Source organism: Bos indicus x Bos taurus, chromosome 16, assembly GCF_003369695.1.
Source record: "Bos indicus x Bos taurus breed Angus x Brahman F1 hybrid chromosome 16, Bos_hybrid_MaternalHap_v2.0, whole genome shotgun sequence".
In the NCBI taxonomy this organism is placed as follows: domain Eukaryota; kingdom Metazoa; phylum Chordata; class Mammalia; order Artiodactyla; family Bovidae; genus Bos; species Bos indicus x Bos taurus.
The window spans coordinates 42,651,492-42,676,227 of NC_040091.1; the positions used below are offsets into that span (position 1 = coordinate 42,651,492).

The 24,736-nt window shown below is 41.0% G+C and overlaps 1 protein-coding gene and 1 pseudogene across 11 annotated transcripts in view; one reads left to right on the forward strand and one right to left on the reverse strand.

Annotated features, from left to right (window-relative positions):
* KIF1B (kinesin family member 1B) overlaps positions 1-24,369 on the reverse strand; it is a 151,394-nt gene extending 127,025 nt beyond the window's left edge. For 7 of the 10 annotated variants that reach the window (XM_027564939.1, XM_027564935.1, XM_027564941.1 and 4 more), the window contains exon 1: positions 9,935-10,040. In XM_027564939.1, coding sequence (XP_027420740.1) covers positions 9,935-10,040 — 106 coding nt within the window. Of the gene's footprint in view, positions 1-9,934; positions 10,116-24,072 lie in introns of those variants that run through there. The other 3 variants (XM_027564934.1, XM_027564942.1, XM_027564943.1) reach the window with 3 other exon arrangements.
* On the forward strand, positions 17,041-18,965 carry LOC113906592 (annotated as a pseudogene). The gene has a single exon (XR_003514933.1). The product of XR_003514933.1 is annotated as a 40S ribosomal protein S14 pseudogene (transcript).
* Positions 24,370-24,736: the final 367 nt, after the last annotated feature.

A 24,736-nucleotide genomic window follows, 5' to 3' on the forward strand; every position in this document is an offset into this window, starting at 1 on the left:
AAAAAGGCCACCTGAAGTATAGTCTGGATTTAATCAAGACAACCTCTTTTGACTAGATGCAAAACAGCAGGTTTCCTAAAAGATTTTTTTCAGTCTTCCCTCTTTGCTGTTTCACAATCTAGATGTGAAAACAACTTATTTAGATAATTAAAGAACTCTGAATTATACATTATAATAAAAAGCAATTCCAGATATACAATAGCAATGGCCTCCTCCTTTAATGACAGGCTCAACTGTTTCTGCCTTTAAATGTATATTCCCATCAAATACAACAATTTAGGTACCAAAAGCAACCAGAAAAAACAATCTGACGGGGCTTCCCTGGCGGCTCTGTGGTAAAGAATCGCCTGCTAATTCAGGAGATATGGGTTAGATCTCTGGTCTGGGAATATTCCATGCTGCAGAGCAACTAAGCCCATGCGCCTCAAATATTGAGCCTGTATCCTAGAGCCTGGGAGCCACAACCACTGAGCCTATGTGCTGCAGTAACTGAAGTTCGAGCGCCCTAGAGCCTGTGCTCTGCAACAAGAGAAGCCCGAGCACTGCAACTAGAGAGTAGCCCCCAATGCCAAAACTAGAGAAAAGCCCAAGCAGCACTGAAGACTCAACATAGCGTAAAAAATAAATAAACAAAAAATTTTTATTTGCTATATCATGTTTAAAAGCATTTTGTTTTTGTTCAGTCGCTCAGTTGTGTCCGACTCTTTGCGATCCATGCACTGCAGCATGCCAGGCTTCCCTGTCCTTCACCAACTCCCAGAGTTTGCTCAAACTCATGTTCATTGAGTCGATGATACTATCCAGCCATCTCATCCTCTGTCATCCCCTTCTCCTCCTGCCTTCAATCTTTCCCAGCATCAGGGTCTTTTTCAATGAGTCAGCTCTTCATATCAGGTGGCCAAAGTGCTGGAGCTTCAGCTTCAACATCAGTCCTTCCAAGGAATATTCAGGGTTGATTTCCTGTAGGACTGACTGGTTTGATCTCCATGCTGTCCAAGAGACTCTCAAGAGTCTTCTCCAGCACTACAGTTGAAAAGCATCAATTCTTCAGCACTCAGCCTTCTTTCTGGTCCAACTTACACATTAGTACATGACTACTGGAAAAACCACAGCTTTGACTATATGGACCTTTGTCAGCAAAGTGATGTCTCTGTTTTTTAATACAATGTCTAGGCTTGTCATAGCTTTTCTTCCAAGGAGCAAGTACCTTTTTTCCTCATAATATATATACTTTATTGAAGAATAGTTGAATTACAATAAGCATCTTTTAATTTCGTGGATGCAGTCACTATCCACAGTGATTTTTGGAGCCAAAGAAAATAAAATCTACCACTGTTTCCACTTTTTCTCCATCTATTTGGCATGAAGTGATAGCACTGGATGCCACGATCTTATTTTTTTAAATGCTGAGTTTCCAGCCAGCTTTTTCACTCTTCTCTTTCACCTTCATTAAGAGGCTCTTCAGTTCCTCTTCGATTTCTGCCATTAGGGTGGTATCATCTGCATATCTGAGGTTGTCGATATTTCTCCCATCAATCTTGATTCCAGCCTGGGATTCATCCAGCCCAGCATTTCGCACAATATACTCTGCCTAGAAATTAAATAAGCAGGGTGACAATATACAGCCTTGATGAATTCCTTTCCCAATTTTGAATCAGTTCCTTGTTCCATGTCCAGTTCTAATTGCTGCTTCTTGACATGCACACAGGTTTCTTGGGAGGCAGGTAAGGAGGCCTGGTATTCCCATCTCTTTAAGAATATTCCACAGTTTGTTGTGATCCACACAGTCAAAAGCTTTGATGTAGTCAATGAAGCAAAAGTAGATGTTTTTCTGGAATTTCCTTGCTTTTTCTATGATCCAACAGATGTTAGCAATTTGATCTCTGGTTCTTCTGCCTTTTCTAAATCCAGCTTGTACATATGGAATTTCTCAGTTCACATACTGTTGAAGCCTAGCTTGAAGGATTTTGAGCATTACCTTGCTAGCATGTGAAATGAGCACAATTGTACAGCAATTTTAACATTACCCTTCTTTGGGACTGGAATGAAAACTGACCTTTTTCAGTCCTGTGGCCACTGTTGAGTCTTCCAAATTTGCTGACATAGTGAGTGTAGCATTTTAACGGTATCATCTTTTAGAATTTGAAAAAGCTCAGCTGGAATTCCATCTCTTCCACTAGCTTTGTTCGTAGTAATGCTTCCTAAGGCCCACTGGACTTCACACTCCAAGATGTCTGGCTCTAGGTGAGTGACCACACCATGGTGGTTATCCAGGTCATTAAGACCTTTTTAATACAGTTCTGTGTATTCTTGCCACCTCTTCTTAATATCTTCGGCTTCTATTAGGTCCTTATTGTTTCTGCCCTTTATAGTGCCCATCTCTGCATGAAATGTTCCCTTGGTATGTCCAATCTTCTTGAAGAGATCTCTAGTCTTTCCCATTCTATTGTTTTCCTCTATTTCTTTGCACTGTTCACTTAAGAGGGCTTCCTTGTCTCTCCTTGCTATTCTCTGGAACTCTGCATTCAATTGGCTATATCTTTCCTTTTCTCCTTTGCTTCTTGCTTCCCTTCTTTCCTGAGCAATGTGTAAGGCCACCTCAGACAACCATTTTGCCTTCTTGCATTTCTTTTTCTTTGGGATGGTTTTGGTCACCACTTCCTGTACAATGTTATGAACGTTCGTCCATAGTTCTTCAGGCACTCTATCAGATTTAATCCCTTGAATTAAATAGTTGTCACTTCTATTGTATAATCATAAGAGATTTGATTTAGGTCATACCTGAATGGTCCAGTGTTTTTCCCTACTTCCTACAATTTAAGCCTAAATTTTGCAATAAGGAGTTCCTGATCTGAGCCACAATCAGCTCCTGGTCTTGTTCTTGCTGACTACATAGAGCTTCCCTGGTGGCTGAGACAGTAAAGAATCTGTCTGCAATGTAGGAGACCCAGGTTTAATCCCTGGGTGGGGAAGAACCCCTAGAGAAGGGAATGGCAACACACTCCAGTATTTTTGCCTGGGAAAGCCCATAAACTGAGGAACCTAGCAGGCGACAGTCCATAGGGTTGCAAAGAGTCAGACACAACTTAGAGAATAAACAACAACAAAACATAAAAAGAACAAATCTGAATCAGTTCTACTGAGATGGATAAACCTAGAGCCTGTCATACGCAGTGAAAAGAAAAAAGAAAGTGAAAGTCGCTCAGTCATGTCTGACTCTTTGCCACCTGATACTGGAGTGGGTAGCCTTTCCCTTCTCCAAGGGATCTTTCCAACCCAGGAAGCGGACCCAGGTCTCCCGCATTGCAGGTGGATTCTTTACCAGATGAGCCCCAGGGAAAGCCCCATACAGAGTGAAGTAAGTCAGAAAGAGAAAAACAAGTCTTTTATATTAATGCATATATATGGAATCTAGAAATAGGGCACTGATGAACCTATGTGCAGGGCAGGAATAGAGACACAGACATAAAGACAGACGTATGGACACAGGCGGGATGGAGAGGGTGGGACAAACTGAGAGAGTAGGACTGGAACATATATATTTGTTGTTGTTGTTCAGTCACTAAGTTATGTCCGACTCTTTTCGACCCCATGAACTGCAGCATGCCAGGCTTCTCTGTCCATCACTCTCTCCCTGAGTTTGCTCAAAAGCATGTCATTGAGTCAGTGTTGCTATCCAACCATCCCATCGTCTGTCATCCCCTTCTCCTCCTGCCCTCAATTTTTCCCAGCATCAGGTAAAATAGCTAGCTAGTGGAAAGTTTCTGTATAACACAGTGAGCTCAACTCGGTGCTCTGTGACAACTCAGAAGGGCGGTGTGGAGGGGGGAGGTAGAAGGGAGGTTCAAGGAGGAAGAGACATGCATATCTATGGCTGATTCATGCTGATGTATGGCAGAAACCAACACAACATTGTAAAGCAATTATTCTCCAATTAAAAGAAAAAAAATGTGCTAAGTTACAGAAAAATTAATCTCATCTAGTAGAGGGTGCAATCTAATGCCCTTCCTTAAGACCATAAACTTTATCCAGTATAAGAAAAACCTAAGAAACAGGAATACATTTCAAAATGTCAGTTTAGTAAGTTGCCGTATGAGAAATCATTGAGTACCAAATAGAACTGTGAGAACGCAACAGACAGTGCAGCACCTGGACCTTCCCTTTATCAACCCGTTCCAAAAGTCATTCTAAAGGGCAAAACTGGTTTCCATCAACCCCAACTGAGTAAATATAATACCATTTCAGGGGCACCTTTATTTCTCCATCCCAAACACACACAATGAAAGGTCACTGCTATAGCTCAAGTCTTTCTCTTTTTTTTTTGCAGGTACAAAGTCTATTATTAGAGACACACTACAACAACTAGTGGGAGAGCACACAGAGAAGTGGTTTGTTCAGTTAAGAAGCAAGGCAGAGATGCACACCCAGAGAGAAAGGGTGTGGCTGTCCCCCGTGGTGAGGAGGAGCCTAGCGCCAAGTCTGGACCACAGAAAAAGTGTTTCATGTTAGAATTTTTTAAAAAGTTTAGTGCCACTGGTACCCAAGCTGATCTCATTCCTTGGCCAGGAATCAAACCCGGGCCCCCTGTGCTGGCAGCACGGAGTCTTAACTGCTGGACTACCAGGCAAGTCCCATTTATTTTCGTGCAGTTATATTAATTTATGCCAGAAAAAGCATACAGATTTGTAAGAATTCCTTTCAAAAGTCTTCCTTTCCAAGCTCCCTTTTGTCCCAGTCCTTCCCCCATTCCAGATTTTCATTAATGGACATGAAGTCATTCTCTGTACCAGTTGTGATGTGCAGCATGTGGTTTAGAAATGCACATGTGTGAATAAAAAAGCCTTTTAAAATGTACAATGTAAGTAATCAGCAGGGAAAAAAAAAAACCCAAGACTTCTTTTATCCCACCTTAATACCTGGGCCTAGGGAAAAAATAAATAAAAGACCCCAGGCTCAGGAAGATTAATAAAAATATGAAGGGGAATTACCAAAGGGCTGGAGACAGACTATTATGGTTAAAAACAAAGCCAAAGATCAGAGGGGAATTTATGCAGTTTCAAAGTCTCCAGATTTACAAATATAACCTAACCATAAATGTGAGCAGTAAGAGCATTAATTTTCTCCCATTTTCCTTTTTTAAAGTAATTAGACAATAAAAAATGCTTCCGAAGTGGGAGAAATTTAGAATATAACGGGGTATTATTAAACAAAGCTATTTGTATGCACTCTAGTCTTCAAAATGTCAAGGCAGTAACCTTTATCTGTGCCATGGAAAACACTCCCTCTGAGACCAGAAAGTGCTTGAATAAAACTGCCACTACTCAGTTTTCAACTCTGGCACATTCCCTAAAGTACTCTTCACCCTCTTCTACTTTTTCATAAGAGACCTTATGGCAGGAACATTCCACTGCATTCCATCAACAATCAGCTTTAATCCCCGTGAGCAACAGTCCAGGCCAGCTTGCCAGCATAGCAGTCTTTTAATGCAGCTAACACATGTGGCTATAGCAAATTCATTTCATTTTTTGCAACAATTCGAGGTTCCAAATCCATGCTCTCTCCCAATCTTAAGCCCAATTTTTTAAAAAAACAAGCCATTAATACTTTCTAAATATAACAAATTGGCTCACGTGAAATCTCTCACTCAGAAATTATTTGGATTACGTGTTAGTCAAATTACTAAGAAAATGCCATATAAAATTGCAGGGGGAAAAAAAAAAGAAAACAGCAGAAAACTGAAAAACGCCAAAAATTCTAGAGGAAAATGTCTCTGATACAATTAGTGAATTAGCTTTTGAAGAACAAACACCTTTCAGAGGAACCAAAATTACCCCAAACTTATGACAAAGCATTCAGCTAGAAAACTAACACTACTTTTTCTAAGGCTAATGAGAGGTTTTTGTTTCAGGAGACTAATGTTGTTTTAAAAGTCACAAATTTCTCCTGGAGAATGTTTAAATGCAAAGAGGCAATGTGTTACAGGAGATTCCCAGGTGGCACAGTGGTGAAGAATCCACTGGCTAATGCAGGAGACTCAGGAGACACAGGTTAGATTCCTGGGTGGGGAAGATCCTCTGGAGTAGGAATGGCAACCCACTCCAGTATTTCTTGCCAGGAAAATTCCATTGACAGAGGAGCCTGGCAGGGCTCCATGGGGTCGCAAAGAGTTGGACATGACTGAGTGACTGAGCACACATGCATGCTTAATGTGTTAAAGAGGAAGAGAAAGATCAAGGCAGATCAGAGCCACTTGGACTGCTGTCTAGAAAGGATGTGGACAAAATATGATGGAAAAACCATTGGTAGTTCAGCATGGTGTTTAAGCTGGTCTAAAGGCTGGTTTTCATAGGAGTAGTAGAATATGCCCAGGTCTACTTTTTTTTTTCCAAGTCTATTCTAACCACATTAATTACTTTTAATAAAAACTAAGCATTTATTCTTCCATATTTCATCAAAAGACAAATATTTTCAATAATTCTGGAGATATCTTTGTGGGAAACAAACAAGAACGAGTAAACAAAACTCCAAAATTTATGGCCCTATCCTTAGAAAATGTTCAACCAGGAATCTTATTTCCTTCTTCAGTTTGCAATCTACCAGTGAAAACACCTGAAATCTTTCATCCAGAGTGAATATCAGTATTTGGGTAATTTTACCTTTTTCCCCCAAACTAACATTATTGTCTATACCATCAAAATAATAAAGTAAAAAAGGCAGCCATATATCTTAGATACAATGAAGACTAATACCTTTCTTATTAGCCATTAGTAAACTGGGATTTCTTTGGAAGGAATGATGCTAAAGCTGAAACTCCAGTACTTTGGCCACCTCATGCGAAGAGCTGACTCATTAGAAAAGACTCTGATGCTGGGAGGGATTGGGGGCAGGAGGAGAAGGGGACGACAGAGGATGAGATGACTGGATGGCATCACTGACTCAATGGACATGAGTCTGAGTGAACTCTGGGAGTTGCTGATGGACAGGGAGGCCTGGTGTGCTGCAATTCATGGGGTCACAAAGAGTCGGACACGACTGAGCAACTGAACTGAACTGAAACTAGGTTTTTAACCTAGATGATCAAAAAAAAAAAAAAAGGCAAAGAAAATCAAGTGGACCCAAATCCATTTCACATAACTATCCAGAACTACAGAAAATTTTAATTTGCTACATACTCCTGAACAGTCAATAGATTAGCTTTTTTATATCTGTTTAGTACTTAGCATATCATTACACATATAGTAGATACTTGTTAGTAAATAAAACCTATTAACTTTTTTGGATATCCTTTCATGCCAAAATCTCAAAAAAAAAAAGAAAAAAAAAACCACACCAAAAAACCAATTTTGACAAGATATAAATATGAAGTTTATTCGTGTGTTTACAATGCAGTCAAGACTGAACGAAAAGTTATTATTACACCTGCTACTAATTAAACTATCTCTCAAAGGAAATCCCCCCTTGACGTTACTTCTGGGAAGAGGAACTGGTTGCCTATGTGATGGGGTAAAAGGAATGATTGTACTGTATACTCTTCATACTTTTTGCAATTCATACCCTGTGAATGTCCTACCTATTCACAAAAATAAATCAAAATTGGAGGGAAATTAGGTAATGCTCGGAGAAGGCAATGGCACCCAACTCTAGTACTCTTGCCTGGAAAATCCCATAGATGGAGGAGCCTGGAAGGCTTCAGTCCATGGGGTCGCTGAGGGTCGGACACAACTGAGCGACTTCCCTTTCACTTTTCACTTTCATGCATTGGAGAAGGAAATGGCAACCCACTTCAGTGTTCTTGCCTGGAGAATCCCAGGGACGGGGGAGCCTGGTGGGCTGCCGTCTATGGGGTCGCACAGAGTCGGACACAACTGAAGTGACTTAGCAGTAGCAGTAGGTAATGCTATTTGACCTTGACAAAACTAGAAACATATAATCCATTTAAGATGTGGGCATTCTAAAATGATTACTCATCAAGGAAAAACATTAGTGTTATTACTTGTGCTAGTAAGCATTTTCCTTTATTTTTATCATAAGACTTTTGCATTCATGGATATGGTCTTGAAAAACATTAGTGTTATTACTTGTGCTAGTAAGCATTTTCCTTTATTATTATCATATGACTTTTGCATTCATGGATATGGTCTTTTAATACTCACTCTCTACTTAAAAGTTTTAATAAGATTTCCAACTCTACAAAGAAAGTACCAACATCCCAACCATGAATGAAACTCCATCTCCATGATACTGGGGATTTCTCCTGGATAGTCAGTATACAAAACGGATCAGAGAAAAGTAGACCTTTCTGGAATCAATTCTGGCTCCTGATCCAGGATTTCCTAATGTCCACCCTTTAAAAGAACTTGTGATATACCAGGACATTTAGAGGCAACACCAACAGTCAAAAATGCCTCCATACTAAGTTATAAATAAACGCATTTTTCAGAAAGAAACAAGAGGCTCAATAACCAGAATTTAATGTGCTCATTTCAGCAGCACCTGTACTAAAACCAGAATGATATAGAGAAGGCTAGCAAGGCCCTGTCCAAGGATTTAGTTATATACTGTGTAAAACTTAATTCTTAAAATGAAATAGAAATAAGAACATAGCCTCGATGAGTGACATTTAAGAATATAACATTAGTTAGAGAATAATACCAAATTCTGCATCTTTCTTTTACAATTATTCATAGGATATATAATTCACAGAATCACTGGCACAACTGACAAGGAAATGTAAAACACAAACAATGGTACAGCAGTTTGGACTCCAACGTTTGACCCTTTTTCAAAAAAATAGAATGTTGCAAGTCCTATTTAGCAAGTTCAGAAAAATGTGTTAGCAAAAGAAAGTTCCAAGTTGTATACGGGGAATATGTATGTGTGTGTGTGTGCATATATATGGCAAACACACAGTAATAGAGAGTGATGGCTGGGAGCTGGGGGAGAAAAGGAGACATTGATCAAAGGGTACAAAGTTCTGGAGACCTAAAGTGCATCATGGTGACTATGGTTAATGATGTTTATGTAAAATTTGCTGAAGGAGTAGATCTCAAGTGTTCTTACCTTAAAATAAAAGGTGACTATCTATGAAAAGTGATGGATATGCTAATTAGATAGTGTTGATCATTTAAAAATGTATAAACATGTCAAAGCACCCATTGTACACCTCAAACATAACATATAGATTTATTTCCCACTGGGAGAATCCTCTACACAGAACACTGGCCCACAAACAGATAAGCATATTTCCTCAAATATTTAGCATTAACTTGGGTCTGAAAGAACAACAATTCTACTTTATCCCAAAGTTACAGGCTTTAAAATGGTAGAACTTACCATTATTTAAGTAATAGTTTGCCTACAGACCCACATCAAGTAACTAATGCAAGTACCAAAAACTCCAGCTTCCGTCATTTTTCACCTAAGGAATAGTTCAGAGAAACAAACCAGGAAGCAAGGACTGATCATTTTTAGTAATAATTTACAAGTTTATTATCTGCTTTAGCTATATCTGTCGTTCAACTCAAAGAATCATCATAAGGAAGCAGTGTAAGTGTTAAGACCATCTTGGTAAGCTCAAGTACTATTGAAAATCAAGGAAGTTAAAGCAATCTTGCACCCTCAATAAGGTATATTTCACAGCATCATTTACTAAAAATCACTGCTTACACCTTCACTATCATTAAGATTTCAACTTAATAACACTAGCTAAATTCACTCAGTTTTCTAGGGAATTCTCAATTGTAAAGAAGATAAACAGCCAATATTTAAATATGCTACAGCAAAAATCACAGGGGAAAACATTCAGTGGAACATTCAGAACAGCAAAGTTCCAAGTGTTACTAGCCACATGTTCATTTATTTTGATGACAGCAAGAAGGAAAGGGGGAAGGACAGGAAGATGAGACAGGACTGACAGAACACAGCATGCACTCACTGGTTGAGTTGCCCTGCATCTGAATGATGCACTTGGACTCTTTGCTGGTCTCTCGAGAATTGAAGGGCCGAACACGGACAGCCACCTTCACTGAGGCTCCCGACATTCTGACGGTCTTGTTATATATACGAAGTCCAGAAATAAAGAATCAAATCTTCTCAGGAAGTTATGTTCAAGTTTCCTTTAAAAAAGAAAAAAAGTTCATATAAGATAGGCAGAATTAAAGAAAACAAGGCTAATTTGAGCAGAAGAGCTATTAAATCTTAGTACTATTTGTTTCCATTTCTAAAAATCTCATCCCTTTTCTTCCCTATAAATCTTGTATGTGTGCATGAATAAATCAGTAACCAGTCTTGTCTGACTCTTTGTGATCTCACGGACTGTAGCCTACCAGGCTCATCTGTCCATGGAATTTTCCAGGTGAGAATACTGGAATGGATTGCCATTTCCTCCTCCAGGGGATCTTCCCAACCCAGGGACTGAACTCGCATTCTCTTACACAGGCAGGCAGATTCTTTAGCACTGTGCCATCTGGGAAGCCCCACAAACCTTATATTCTCAACAGTAAATTATCAGATAGAAAGTTAAAGACTGTAATTTGTTTTCCTGTTCCATTATCTATTTACCATACCTAAAAAGTCCCTAGACTTAATGATAAAAAATATTAACTGCAAAATAACAAACATCTTATTTACTCTCTGTTTTTCTGGATCAATTTCCAATAATATATGGAAAAAAATGTTTATCTGCTAAAGAGGGTTCCTACACAAGAAACTACCCATCTGCAAAACAACTTATTACTTGCTTTTAAAGAAATGCACTGAATTTTTATATTTTAATTTCAGTTTGAAACATCTAGTTACACGGTGTATATTTAAACAGCAAAGGACAGAGATAAGCTCCAGCTAGCTTCTTTGCCTGTAGGTATCCAGGAATTCCTTTAACTTTGATGACCCCTTTCTTAAGTATCTCATTTGGCCCTCACAACGATCCCGTACAATAATCACAGACAGTTCCAAAAGACCCAAGCTCTATCCTCTGACCCATGGCAGAATCAATTCACTACATTTCACTACTGAATGAAGCCACAGGGAAAACTGAACATTTTCTAGAGGAATAGTTTTTCTCCCCACAGAACAAAACGAACACCATTCAGTGAAAAGAACCCACATAAGTAATTTCCACAAGAAACAACAGATCTCAATCTGTACTCTGTTATATAAACATCTTCAAGAAGAACTGAACAAAAGAAAAAACTATAAAAGAAAAATACTTACGGGTCCAATTACCAGAGACCAAATTTTTGGTCCTGACCAGTTTCTTCCACATAATTAAGTAATGGTTAAGAATGCTCACCTCCAGCTGTACAACTAATGCTTTCCATAGGAAAAGGCAAAAAAATACTCTATCTTATTTCTTGTTTTTTGGGAACATGTCTGTTGTCTGTCTCTCACACCACCACCAGAATGCTCTGAAGATCTTGTCTGCTAGCTCTTTCATCAGATACCTTAAAATGGTGTCTGATGAAAGAGTTTACCACATGTTTGTTGAAGGAATGAGCTAATGAATTATATTTCCCAATTGTAAGAATTATCCTTTATCTGATTTACTTTTTTATGTTTTAAATGATTATAATATTTATTGATATTAATATTTTTATATTTGCTGTGATGTTTTTTCCAGTCTGTTTCACATTTTATTTTACAATAAACAGACGGTTCTTTTTTTAGTACATCATTTATTTGAATTAAATTTATTAAATGAAAGCTTAAAATTATTAACTCTTCCAATCTATATAACATGACCTATAGTCAGTAGCTGAGTACTCTGTCAAGACAGTGAATGAAGCATTCACAAAAAGCAAGACACAGAACACACTTTAACTCCTCAGAGTCCACTTTAATATACAGCCAGCATCTCAACACTCAATGTGTCCCATTATCTTCTCCTTAAAACTAGCAATCTCTGCCAATCTTCCCATTTCTATCTGGCCCCATACTATAAAGCTAGGAGTCATCTTTGCTTCCTTCTCTTTGAATCCTTTCATTAGTGGTAACATTATTCATGAAATACTACATGAAAACTTTTAAAACATTAATTTCCATTTTTCTATCCCTTCCCTCCTCTCATTTCCTCTGCCCTAACCTTAATCCATGTCCTTACTACCTCATGCCTAGCATACATGCAATAGAGAAACTAATCTTTGAGCTTTTAATTTTAATCCATGTCTTTAAATGAGGGTAAGGGGTTTGCACAAAACAATCACAGGATCTTTAGAAAAGTAAATGAGCCTAGACTTCAGATTTTGAGATAGGGCCCAGGTATGGCTAGTTTTGTTTTGTTTTGTTTTTTTCATTTTCTAAAAATTATGTTGTAAACCTCCAGCTGAGAACCCAACTTTATGCAACTGCCAACCCTACTGCAAGTGACTTTCAATTTCACTTCCAAATCCAATAAACTTTTCTTACTCCCCAGTGCTTACAAAACCAGTCAAGGTACTCTGCGGCTGGTCAAGCGCCTTTACTATCCCACACACATTCTTTCACGTGTTCTAACAATTTCTCCCCCAAGAACCTTCATTTTCTCCTCTAGCTGATGGCCCAGCTCTAGTCTTACCTCTTTCAAATGAGGACCCAAACATTCCAGGAATCACTGGTATTTCCTACAGCACTTAAAACCAACCCCAAATGCACTGTGAGAACACTGCTATCATTTTACATGACTATATTCCAGCTTGTATGCTCTTTAATAGCTTCCCAAAGTGAACATCCTATTCCTTCAAAATCTCTTTGAAACTTAGGTTCCTTGAAAAAATGGCAATTTCCAAGTCTGGGCAAGAAATTTCAGGATGATTCTGGAACATTTAGTATGACCATAAGCATGAAATCAAAGACGAATGGGGTCACGGTGAAAAGACACAGCTGCCAACTGAAAGGGGCCCCCACTGGACAAAGATGGAATAACTGGAGCATAAAAACACATGCATACATACAGGCACACTGCATATGGACTGCAAAATTAAATATAGAGGTTATATTATTTATTTATATATATTTATTTATATATTTATTTATATATTTATTTATATATATTATATTTATTAAAAATTAAATTCAGAGGTTCATAACGATACTTCCAAAAATCTCATTACTCTGAAAACTGCAAATAAAACCAGGAATGGAGCATGCATCCAGTCCCTGTATCCTGTATGTTCCAGGATAGTCAAATAGTCAATGAGAGCAAGTTCTTTTCTATGGAAAAAGTCCAGCTAATAAATGCAGAAGAAATGACAGAAATAGAAAGTCACCATTTCCCACCCCTACTAACAAAAAGGTTCTCTGCATCATCACTATCTACTAAAAAAAAAAAGCCTTAAATGAAAGGCTGATTGATGTGGGAAGATTATATTGTATGAATTAGGGTAACATAATCTGAACCAAAGGATCATCAACCTTAACAATACTAACAGTGGGATACTGACGTGGCCCATGCCGCCTGATACACTCCAACAGGAGACACACAGAACCTCCTAGCACATATTCTTAGCCCACCCCCTTAAAAAAAAACACTGACAGAATCAAGACTCATTTACAGGACACACACGGAGCAAAGAAACAATTTAAACAATACCCAGAAGATACAATCACAGCCTAACCCAGAGTAGAGAAAACTCTACAGCTCAAGACACCCAGTAACTTTAATTAAATAGCATGATGGGCGGGGGGTAATAGAAGAGACAAATATTGACAATTAATGAATATTGTGGATATTTAAATTAAAAAAAAAAAAAAAACAAAAACTTTCTTCTTTTGTTTTCTACCCAGGGCCTACCGAAGTGCTGCTGCTGCTGCTAAATGACTTATAAACAATAAAGGCTGAAATCTCCTTGCTGACTTTTGATATAAAGTACCAGGAACCAAAATACTAACATCTTTAATACAGAATGTCCCCATACATACACTTTTCATCAGTTGTTTGACCCTTCTACCCAGCTATCCTCCCAGCATTTCATTCAACTTGACACACCCAAACCTCAAGTATCTTTCCACCTCCCCCAGCTCTTTTCTATTTCTTTTAGTGTCCTCACCATTCTCCTGTTCCCACAGGCTAAAGAGCTTGCTTCCCCTATCCATCTAATCAATGCCAAGTTACATGGCTTTCACCTATAAAATCTCTCTCATCACCATCGTACCACCGCTCTTACGCCTTCAATACATCTCACCCAAGACTATTAACTGTCCTAAGCCCTTTTTCTCCTCCTTCCTCTTGTCCCCACCACACTACACTCTACTGCCATTTTCATCTACTCCATCCACACTATGCAAAGCTGTCAGTGTTACACTCCTGAAGCACAAGTTTCTTCACTTAAAAATCCTCAAAGTTTCTCCACTGCCTATCAAGGAACGACTGAACTCCCCACACTGGCATTCAATGTGTTCTGTAACATAAACCACCTATTTTTACAAGCCCACAAAACACTGCCTTCCATCCACATTCCTTAACCACCACCCACGAGAGGGTTTTCTGAGAGCATCTCGTTTTTCTGCGCCTGTGCCTTTGCTCCAAAGCTCCTTTTACCCAGTGTACTCTTCCACCTCCCCTGTTCTTCTCAAAACCCAATTTTCTTCCAGGACCTTCTCATATGCTACCTATTTTTAAAGCCGTCATAGATTCTTCAATTCTTGCAAACCAAAGGCAAATGTTTCTCCACTTAATACTTCTCAACTCATTAACCTTATCTAGAGCAGAATAAGCTGTTTTGTAGCAATAAAGAAAAACAGCTTAAAGTTCCTTGAGGACAAGACAGAAATTTAGTCATGTTTCTAATCCCATATATCACATGGTCTTGAATAGAGGAGTCAAAACATTTTGGTTGAGTGGGTGTGCCACAGTCTATGGGGTCGAAAAGAGTTGGACACGACTTAGTGACTGAATAACTGTGTATCAACAAACTGATGTTGGAATGGTATCAATAAAAAAGCAAGCTGTTTCAAAATAAAGATGGACTGATGAAAAAGAAAAAGGATAAAATTAATTTCATACTCCTCCCTAATTAAAATAGCTTAACAGTCATTCTTCTTTGGAAGCGATATGTACGTTTTAAAATTACTTTCCCCAAACAACCTGAACCTAAACACATTTTTTCTTTTCTGATTTAACTGTCCTGTTGTAAAATTGCAACTGTCTTCACAAGCAAGTTAAATTTTTATACAGTAAAATAAGAAACTACAGTTAAGCGGGCTATAGCCAAGTGTTACTTTGTTACTTTCCTACAAACAAAGAGTATCTCTTTTATAATGGATGTCCATCAAAGAATTAGTTTCAAAACCTCCTGATCCTTTAAAAAAGTTACCAATTATGTAAATCTGAAATCAAGTTTAAATTTCAGTGAGAAATAACAATTACAGAATATTTTTAAGAAGTTATAGGAAAACAATAAAAATTAAAATACATTTTCCAAGTTTTAAAGAGCCAAAGGCAGGTAGGAAAGGCAACCATACATACTCTAAATCTCTTAATAGCCTCAGTTCTAGACTGTTCCTCTGACCAGTTTTCTTTCCTTATGACATATGATTAGAAGCATTATAAAGTGGAATGGAGCAAAAATTCCAGAAGCGTTCACTAACAATAGAGGGATAATAAAACATTTAGATCTAATTCATTTGAATTTTTCTAAATTTTTGCCCCATTGCTTAAATCTTGTGCAATTCTCTCGTGCCCTCAGAAGCACTCTGGATTATTGGGAGCCTAAGACAAATTCTCAAACTGACTTTTCAGCAAAATGAACAAACAAGAATGAAATAATCTTAGTTTTTTGGTTGGCTGGGTTTTGTAATACCCACCCCCCCTTTTTTTTTTTTTACAGAAAACAGCCAGGATTATATTCCTTAAACAGAGGTCAATTCATGTCATTCCCTCTTCTTAAAAGCCTTCAGTTGGTTCCCATGGCCTCAGAAAACAACCTAAAAATTGATAGGCCTCCACAATCCAACCTCTTTCTCCAGTCTCAGTTTTCACTGTACAACTTGAAACCTTCTTCACCAAGATCCTTATCACACCGAACATGTAATGCTTAGAAGCTCAATCTCCCTTCCAACCTATTACAAGTCCATATCTTTTGAGGACAAGGTCAAGGCCACCATGAGGCAGGAAGCATTAAGTCATATCTTCCTTAACATCCCCCTTTCTAAGCTAAAAGTCATACCTTCTATCTCATTGTTCCCTAAAAATGTTGTGTTGATTCCTCATTTTTCTACTTATTTCTTTCTTCCCTGTGTTGCAGTCAGCAGTTAACTCGCGTACATTGCTACTTTGTTCAGTATGTTTTTCACAACTAAAAATAGATTTAACCAAGAAATGCAATTTTTTAAATTCAACATTTATACAATCTGCTATATTCCCACAAATTTAGAATATCAACAAGCAATCTATTTAAAAGATAATCTTTTCTATTGAATACATTTTAAAGAATAAATTAGGGAATTCCCTGGCAGTCCAGTGATTAGGGCACTTTCACTACCGAGAAACCCAGGTTCAATCCCTGGTCAGGGAACTGAGTGACACAGCCCAAAAAAAAAAAAAAAATGAATGATAAAAAAGAATAAGTGGATACCCCCAAAATAAGTATCTGCAGCTAATGAGCCTATTTTGGAAAGGTATGAAAATTTCCTTGTTATTATGGAAGTTGTGCGTTCTTGGTTGAATACTTTCCATGAGGACCAAGCAGGCTTTAGTATCCAATACTCCATGTCACTGAACAAGGCTGTACTGATAAAATGGCCCCCAAAATCTAAGAATTCATTTTTGTGTGTATATGTATTTTGTGTATGCATGTATATCTATTCTTGGTCTTTGACTCTACGGATAAAAATCAGCCATGAGCCAGGCTGCAAAAGCTCAAAATGGATCATATGTTAGGAAAGCTTCTTTCTGCATTCTAACCCAATGACAAGAATCAGACTGCACAGGAAGTTTCCTGACAGATCAGATTTTCAGTTTCAAATGAGATTAAACTAGCTCATTTAGGCTACCCAACTGTTTTAACCATTTATGAAAATAAATCAAAACAATTTTTAGATTAGACACGTGTCTTCTTGTCACTGCAATTAAGAAATCAAGAACCTGTTTCCGGTGGCAGAGTCTGGAGAAGACGCACAGAAATGGCACCTAGCAAGGGGAAGGAAAAGAAGGAAGAACAGGTCATCAGCCTCGGCTGAAGGAGAAAATATATTTGGTGTGTGCCACATCTTTGCATCCTTCAACAACACTTTTGTGCACGTCACCGATCTTTCTGGCAAGGAAACCATCTGCCATATAACTGGTGGGATGAAGGTGAAGGCTGACTGAGATGAGTCCTCTCCATATGCTGCCATGTTGGCTGCCCAGGATGTAGCCCAGAGGTGCAAGGATACAGGGCATCACTGCCCTCCACATCAAACTCCGGGCCACAGGAGGAAATAGGACCAAGACTCCTGGACCAGGGGCCCAGTCAGCGCTCAAAGCCCTCGCCTGCTCAGGGATGAAGATTGGGCGGATTGAGGATGTCACCCCCATCCCTTCCGACAGCACCCGCAGGAAGGGGGGTTGCCGTGGTCGCCGTCTGTGAACAGGACTCCTCAAATTATTGCTTTCTGTTAATACATTGCTTTGATGTAAAAAAAAAAAAAAAAAGAAAGAAGAAGAAGAAATCAAGAACCTTCCTTTTTACTGGTGACATGATTTGATTCTCATAATCCAAGAGGTCCATCCAGAAACAACAGCTCCTATGGCCTATGGCTTAAAATAAACTATTCTAAATTAAAGTTTTTCATTATTTTCTTATTTTTCACTGTTCGGATGGCTAACACTAAACTCTATCTAGTAAGTTAATTCAATCTAATAACTAAAACCACATCCTATAATTTTTATTTTACAGATCCACTGGGAACTCTGTCACCCAAAACCCAATATTCCACTTAAGTTCTATTGTCAAAGTGGATGACAACAGCTACGCCTGGTAACTGTCCAGGTTAAAATGAACTCAGCTTGGCTATGATGTAGAAATGGAAGTTTCAGTCAGAGGTTAATTCAAATTTGGTATGAGTCAAGGTTCTCTCTGAAATCTGCCTGTGACCACACCTTTGCAGCTACCTGCCTGGTAAGTAGCTCCTTAGCTGGGCAAGAATGCAGGTCAGACTTCTCCATGTGGCAACAATGTGTCAGTCTTGCCACATGATAAACCACTACCCAAAGTTTAATAGGTATGTTTTCAATGAGATGACAACACAAAATACAAGTATTCCAGGTTCTCACCAGAGTTATTAAATAATGAGTGTTCTGCTGGGATACTCAGACTTATCTTTACATAAAGTTATATACCAGAACCACATTAGTCACAGAAAAGACTTAAGTTATATTTTTATGTTGTATACTCAGTGTGGAAAGCAGGTGGATTACTTTTTTAAAATAGGTCTTTGAAGAACACTTCTTCCTTTTACTTAAAAGATCTGTTGAAAACACTTAGTATGTATATCTTTGCATCAGGATGTCTGTAACGCTTTCCTCTTAAAATTTCTTTAGAATTCATTACCAGGAAAAAAGATGCTCTTGACAAACCATTACCTTTCTTTTACCAGAATGAAAATTGTATAATTTCCTTTTCCCTTTTTGTCTGACTTTCAAAAGTTTCAAGACTAAGTTACAATAACATATCATACACTTTATATATATGGCAACCCACTCCAGTATTCTTGCCTGGAGAATTCCACAGACAGAGAAGCCTGGCGGGCTACAGTCCACGGGGCTGCAAAGAGTCGGACACGACTGAGCGTGCGTGCACATACAGACAAACTGCTGTAATCTGTGTATTTACTTTTTCCTCCTGTCATATAGATTTTTGTTTCTTCTCCATATTTAACAGCCTCATCATATCTACAGTATTGTGGTAAGCTGCTCAAAACCTTTCTCAAAGCAGTAAGTGATATAAATTACAACTAAATAAAACTTTCCTGTAATGCCTAATCTGTTATTTGACACTGAAAATGTTATGTAGTCAAAATTCTAGTTCTTAAAAACAAATAAAGTAAGTCTTTAAAAATTACACAAAAATTTGTGTTGAATAAATGATAGGCATGTGAGTGGCCAGAAAAGTACAAGGCCTGGAAGACTGAAACCAGCCCCACAGAACAGAAGCAGACAAAGGAGGGAGTGAAGTGAGCAGTACTTCCAGCACTGCACAGGCGTGAAACGTGCCCCCTGCTATCATAACAAAGGGCTGGAAATCAGAGCGCCAGCAGTGTTGAAGTGGGGGATCAGGGAAGCCAGTCTGCGGTGGGCTGGGGAGTAATGAGGAGGCAAGAACTGGAAATGCAAGTATCCTCACTGCTTCCAGAACCTATGAGGGCAGAGAGATGACCAGAAGGGAACAGGAATGGAGAATGCTTCCCCTCCCCATCCCATTTCATTAATACAAAAGTCTTCTATGTTTCTATCCTTGATTCAACAGCTATTCATGGGGTGCCTACAACATGACAGGCAGTTGCAGGAGTCTGGGATAAATCAGTGAACAAAACAGACAAACATCTTTGCCATGGAGAAGTTTTCATTCTAGTAGGGCAGTGAAAGTCTGTCAGTCATGTCTGACTCCTTGCAGCCCCATGGACTATACAGTTGATGGAATTCTCCAGGCCAGAATACCACAGTGGGTAGCCATTCCCTTCTCCAGGGGATCTTCCCAAACCTGGAGATCGAACCCAGGTCTCCCGCATTGCAGGTGGATTCTTTACCAGTTGAGCCTCAAGGGAAGCCCTAGTAGGGCAGAGGGGACATTAAAATAGGTTATACAGAATATGAGGTGATATAAGTGCTATGAGGGAGGAAAATTACAGCAAAGTCGGGGGGATCAGGAGTGTGGTGGGAAGGGGTGCCAAGCAGATGCATGAATGAGGTCAGGAGAGGTTTGCTGAGGTAGTGAGGTTTAAGCTTAAGCAAAGACCTGAAGCAGGTGAAGGAATTAGCCAAGCAGATTTCAGGGGAAGTGTTTCAAGTAGCACAAAAAGTCAGAGCAAAGGCCCTAACGTAGGACTGTGTCTGCTGTTTTCAAGGGGAAAACTGAGGGGAAACAGCAAAGACGGAAAGGGAAGTAGCCAATACAGCAAGTCCCAAACGAAAAGAAGGCAATGATACCCAAAACACAAGCCCAGGGGTGAGCAGAAGTCGAGAGAGTAACCTTTCCCTTGAGACTGCCTCACTGTGCGGCAGTAAGCAGGCCTAACTAAAATGGTCAAGATTTTAGAAAAGCCACTGTGGAGAGCGGGAGAGGGGACTGAGCAGAAATGCTCTGACGGACACCAGAGACAGCTTCAGGGGAGACCCAAGACCAGACACCCGCCGAGGCACTGATGCGCAGCACTGTGTGAGGGGTCTCCACGACACCGTTAAAAAGGGAGGCTACGGATGACGGGAATGACTCAAGACTGGCATGTGAAGAAATAAAGGCTGCAAGTACTAGTAAGAAAATGGCCGAAGCAACGCACCTGGAAATGACAGTGGAGAAAAAGCAGACGAAGAAGTACAATCTGAAAGGGGCTAATAGGACCAGACACCTGAGGTAGGAGAACACATAGCAAGAGACTAACGTGAGAGCTCTAAGTTACCAGAGTTTAAGACCTGAAGGTGATGACGTGTTAGAAGATACGGCCACAATAAGAGTTATGGAACAGAATGAACCTTACCTTTGAGCTGAAGTTAAGGAATTCTACAGTTAAGAGTAGTTACAAAGGAAGTTCAGCCTAGTGGACACTAACCACTTCTAGTGACCTTGGGGGAATCATTTAGCCTCTGTCTCAGTTTCACCTATAAAATGGGGATAACAGTATGTATTTTATATGGCTGTTACAAAGATTGAGTGTGTACATGTAACGTGGTTAGAAAAGAGCCTGGCACACAGAAAGAGCTCAGTAGAGTAAGCTATCCTATCACTATTGTTGTGATGTGGTTGTTTATACAGTTATGGACATCTGCCAGAATGGTGTCAGAAATTCGGACGGAAGGAAGAACTAAGACACACACCAATGTCTTCAAACAGAGCAATGGTAGAGGACAGTGTAATTGAATGATACACTTTGGCATAAACAATTGATATTAAATGTAAAAAATATTCTAAAATCAGTCATTTACAATCTTGTGAGTTATAACAAATATACAAACCACTGCAAAACAAAAACACCGACCGAGTATTAGATAATACATATTACACTGCAACACAGAAAGGGAAGAGGCTCTGGCTGAAAATCACAGAAACCGCCATGGCAAGGGTAGTGGTACACTAAACCATATGTACTAAAACAGAAAGGTGCTGGAGTTAACCTGATCTCACCACATCCACAGACACGGTAAAGCATAAGTTCCTGGAGTAAAGAACTACATCTCTACACACACTCAACTGGGAATGAATGTTGTCAAAGTGAGCATAAACAAATTACTGGGCCAGTCATCAAAAAACCCAAGTCAAAAGTCCAGAGCATCCTTTGCAGGTTTTTCCTGTCACAGCTGCATCTGCTTCATTTACCTTCTACTAGATGAAAAAGTTCTAAATGTGTATTTATCCACATGCTTTCATGAACTCCAGAAATTCACCAGTATCTGCTTGAGCAAGACCACCTTTTAAAGAGAACAACATGAAGTAGATATGCTATACCTTTCACTTTAGAGCCTTATGAAATTATATCACATGGGTTTAAAACCAAAGGGCTATCTTACCCCTGAGAAAGACCTGGTGTGCTCAGAGCCCTGGGAAGCGCTTAGAAACAAAGCAGGGGCCCTTTGTTGTCCTTCACTCTGTACCCAGGACAAGACCATAGCAGGAAGTGAGCTTGAAAGCTCCGGCCTTGGAGAGCCTCTGTTGGCACTTCTCTTGGCAGTTTATTCCCAGCACAAATTCAAAGTGGGAAAAAGAAAAGAGAGAAAAAAGGAAAACTGCATTCGTCTCTGGTCTTGAAAAGGAAAGTCTGCTCAGAAGTTGTACCTGATTGGATAAACTTTGGAAAAACAATCATCAGAGTGGAGCTGCACAAAATCTTGCCTCCCAGACTCCCATTCTGGTCTGACTTTACCACGTGCTGAGACTACATTTAACCACCATTCTTCAGATCTTGCTTACTAATAAAATAAATATAAAAACTTACATCTCAGAAATATTTCTTAATTGGGGCATGGAATTTAAAAACAAGACATTCTGTATTTCTCTCATTATTAATAAAATGCAAAAAACACTAGTTTCTGTTGAAGTCATTTTTTAAAAATTTCAACCAAGTTTCAAAAGAAAAGCTTAATGATAAAAATAAAAAATAAAGTGTTAAGACTATTCTTAGAAAACCTTATCTGAAAATGTTTAAGTAGTTCCACTTAAGTCACAGGAATTTATTCATTAAGAAAGGGAGTCTGAATGAAAGCAACAGGACAAAAAAGGTGGGCATGCCATTCTCCAGGGCCTGTCCACACCTAGTATGTGGGAAAAGACAGATTTATGGGCTCACACTAAATTCAGTTGTTGCTCCTATCCAGATCTTTTTCTTACAACGCTAACATGTGTGCACTCTTCATATTCCATCCTTAAGTGGTACCTTACCCATTTCACTTGCTTCATAATCCAAAAGCCATACCAAGTTAATTAGAAAGCATCACCTCACTTCTTAGAGAACACAAGCTAAGATTTTACTATGACTAAGCTAAGCTGACAAAATGCCAGCCTTTAAATAAAATATCCACCATGATATCACCTCTTAAGAGCTATTTGAATCCAGCCACTACACTTTCAGGGGGCTGGGAAAGACCCATTTAAGACACAAAGCAACATGTTCAGTATCTCCACAACAGCTGCCTAGAACAGTAAAGAGATATGTCAGCAAGGGATCTGTTGACAATCTAATTTCAGCCACCTCGAGATTCCACAAACCTGACAACCTGCGTCCTCAAAAATACTACTGCAACCCTCTCCCATCATTAGACTATTCCAGTTGACTTCACCTCTGCATATTGAGCTACTTTGAAAATATATCCATCCGGCGACGCAATATACTATTGATAATTCCAGGCCTCCACCCTGGTAAATTGGCCTTAGCAATCCTCAGATCTGCCTTTGTACGAGTAAGGCATCACCATCCCTCTGTGTCCATAGCCCTGATCATAGACGATGAACACAGAAATGCATCATTTCACCCCAAAGAGAATGCAATCTTGAAGGCACTTTGCCTTGGAAGCTCAATTAGCGATTCTCCAAGGAGGGAAAAAAAAGTGATTTCGGAGTTCCATTCTGGTTTTAGGGCCCGGAATGTTTTGTGTTGCATGAACAATAACTAGCTCGCTGGAGTAGCCTCCCAACCCCCACAACTTGGCTTCGGTGTGGCCAGTCACCCTGAAAGCTGCCAGGGCTGCCACTCGGTGCCTTCCAGCAACGGGACTTGGCTCCTAAAGGATTTGTCAGATCATCCTCCCAATATGGCTGCCAGAGTAATCCCAGGCTGCCGACCGCCGAGACCACACCAGCCCCCGCCACCGATGGCCAGCATCCAGCGAGCCCCCTCCCTTCCCACCGCGCTTCTCTCCAGTCCTTGCGACAGCGGCTCCCCCCGGCTCCCCCCTCCCACGCGATGCCAGCGCCTGCCTTCATCTGGCAAAAGGGCACAACCACATTCCTAGACGAAGCCTCGATGCCAACCCTAACGGAGGAGAGAGGATGGGGGTAAATGAGAAGGGTGGCTTCAGCACAGAGCACAGAGAGCCGTAATGTGCGCAAAGAGCCCGGGTAACCGACGGGCAGCGGCGGCTCGGCTGACCGCCGGAGACAGCCGGAACCTGGCGGCTCAGGGGAGGCGGAGAGCTGGTGCGGGCCACTGCTGGGGACCCGGCAGGCCGCTGGACCCAAGCCGGGCGCTCGCTGCTGGCCCGGGGACGGTCCCCCACCCCCGAGACCGAGACTCCCCCACCCCGCCCCGCCCCACTCGGTGCCCCGCTGGGGCAGCGCCCTCAGTATTCGCGGCTCCGGCCCGGCCCGGAGCTTCCCCGGCTCGGACCCCGCCAGCCCCCGGCCTGGCCGCCCCTCCCCCCGGGCGGTCCCATTCTCAGGCTGGAGCCGCAGCGCCAACCGCCGCCCGCCTTACCTCAGCCGCGCTGCGGACAGACTGACAGGCGGGCGGGAGGGCAGGGTCAGCAAGGGCCGCGACGCGCGGGGGCGCGGGGAACCCGGCACCGACGTTCCTTAGCGCGAGCAGCGGCCGCCGAGAGCCGCAGGGCGCCGCTCGGCAGCCCCATCACACAGCTGGCGAGCCCGGCATCAAGGGCCACGGAGGGCGGGAGTCCAGGAGACCCGGGCGCGGCGACCGGCGAAGAGCGGCTCAGCCTCGCGCTGGCACCTCCCAGGACCGCCGCCGTCAGACTGCTCAGCGTCCGTCCTCTCCAAGCTCCGCCTGCTGCCGCCGGCCTAGGACACCGCCCGAAGCCCGGCTGCCGTGCGTCACCTCGGTCCGCCTTGGCGCCCGCGACTGACACAGGCAGCGACCAATCAGGGTGCAGAGCTCCGAGCGACCGGCCAATCGCAGGGGGAACCGGTGAAGGGAGGCGGTGAGAGAGGCGGAGACGGCTGGGCGCCCCCTGGTGGCTCAGAAGCCGGAGCTGGTGTGTGGGGGTGCGGGGTAGGAAAAGGCGGCGCCCAGAGTCCCCTCCCGGGTGACCCCCGAAGGGCGTTAGTCGGCAGCAGCCAGCCGCGCTGGGCTAACTCGGTGATCCGCCTTGTAAGGGGACAAAGCAAGGCTAAGTGGGGCGGGG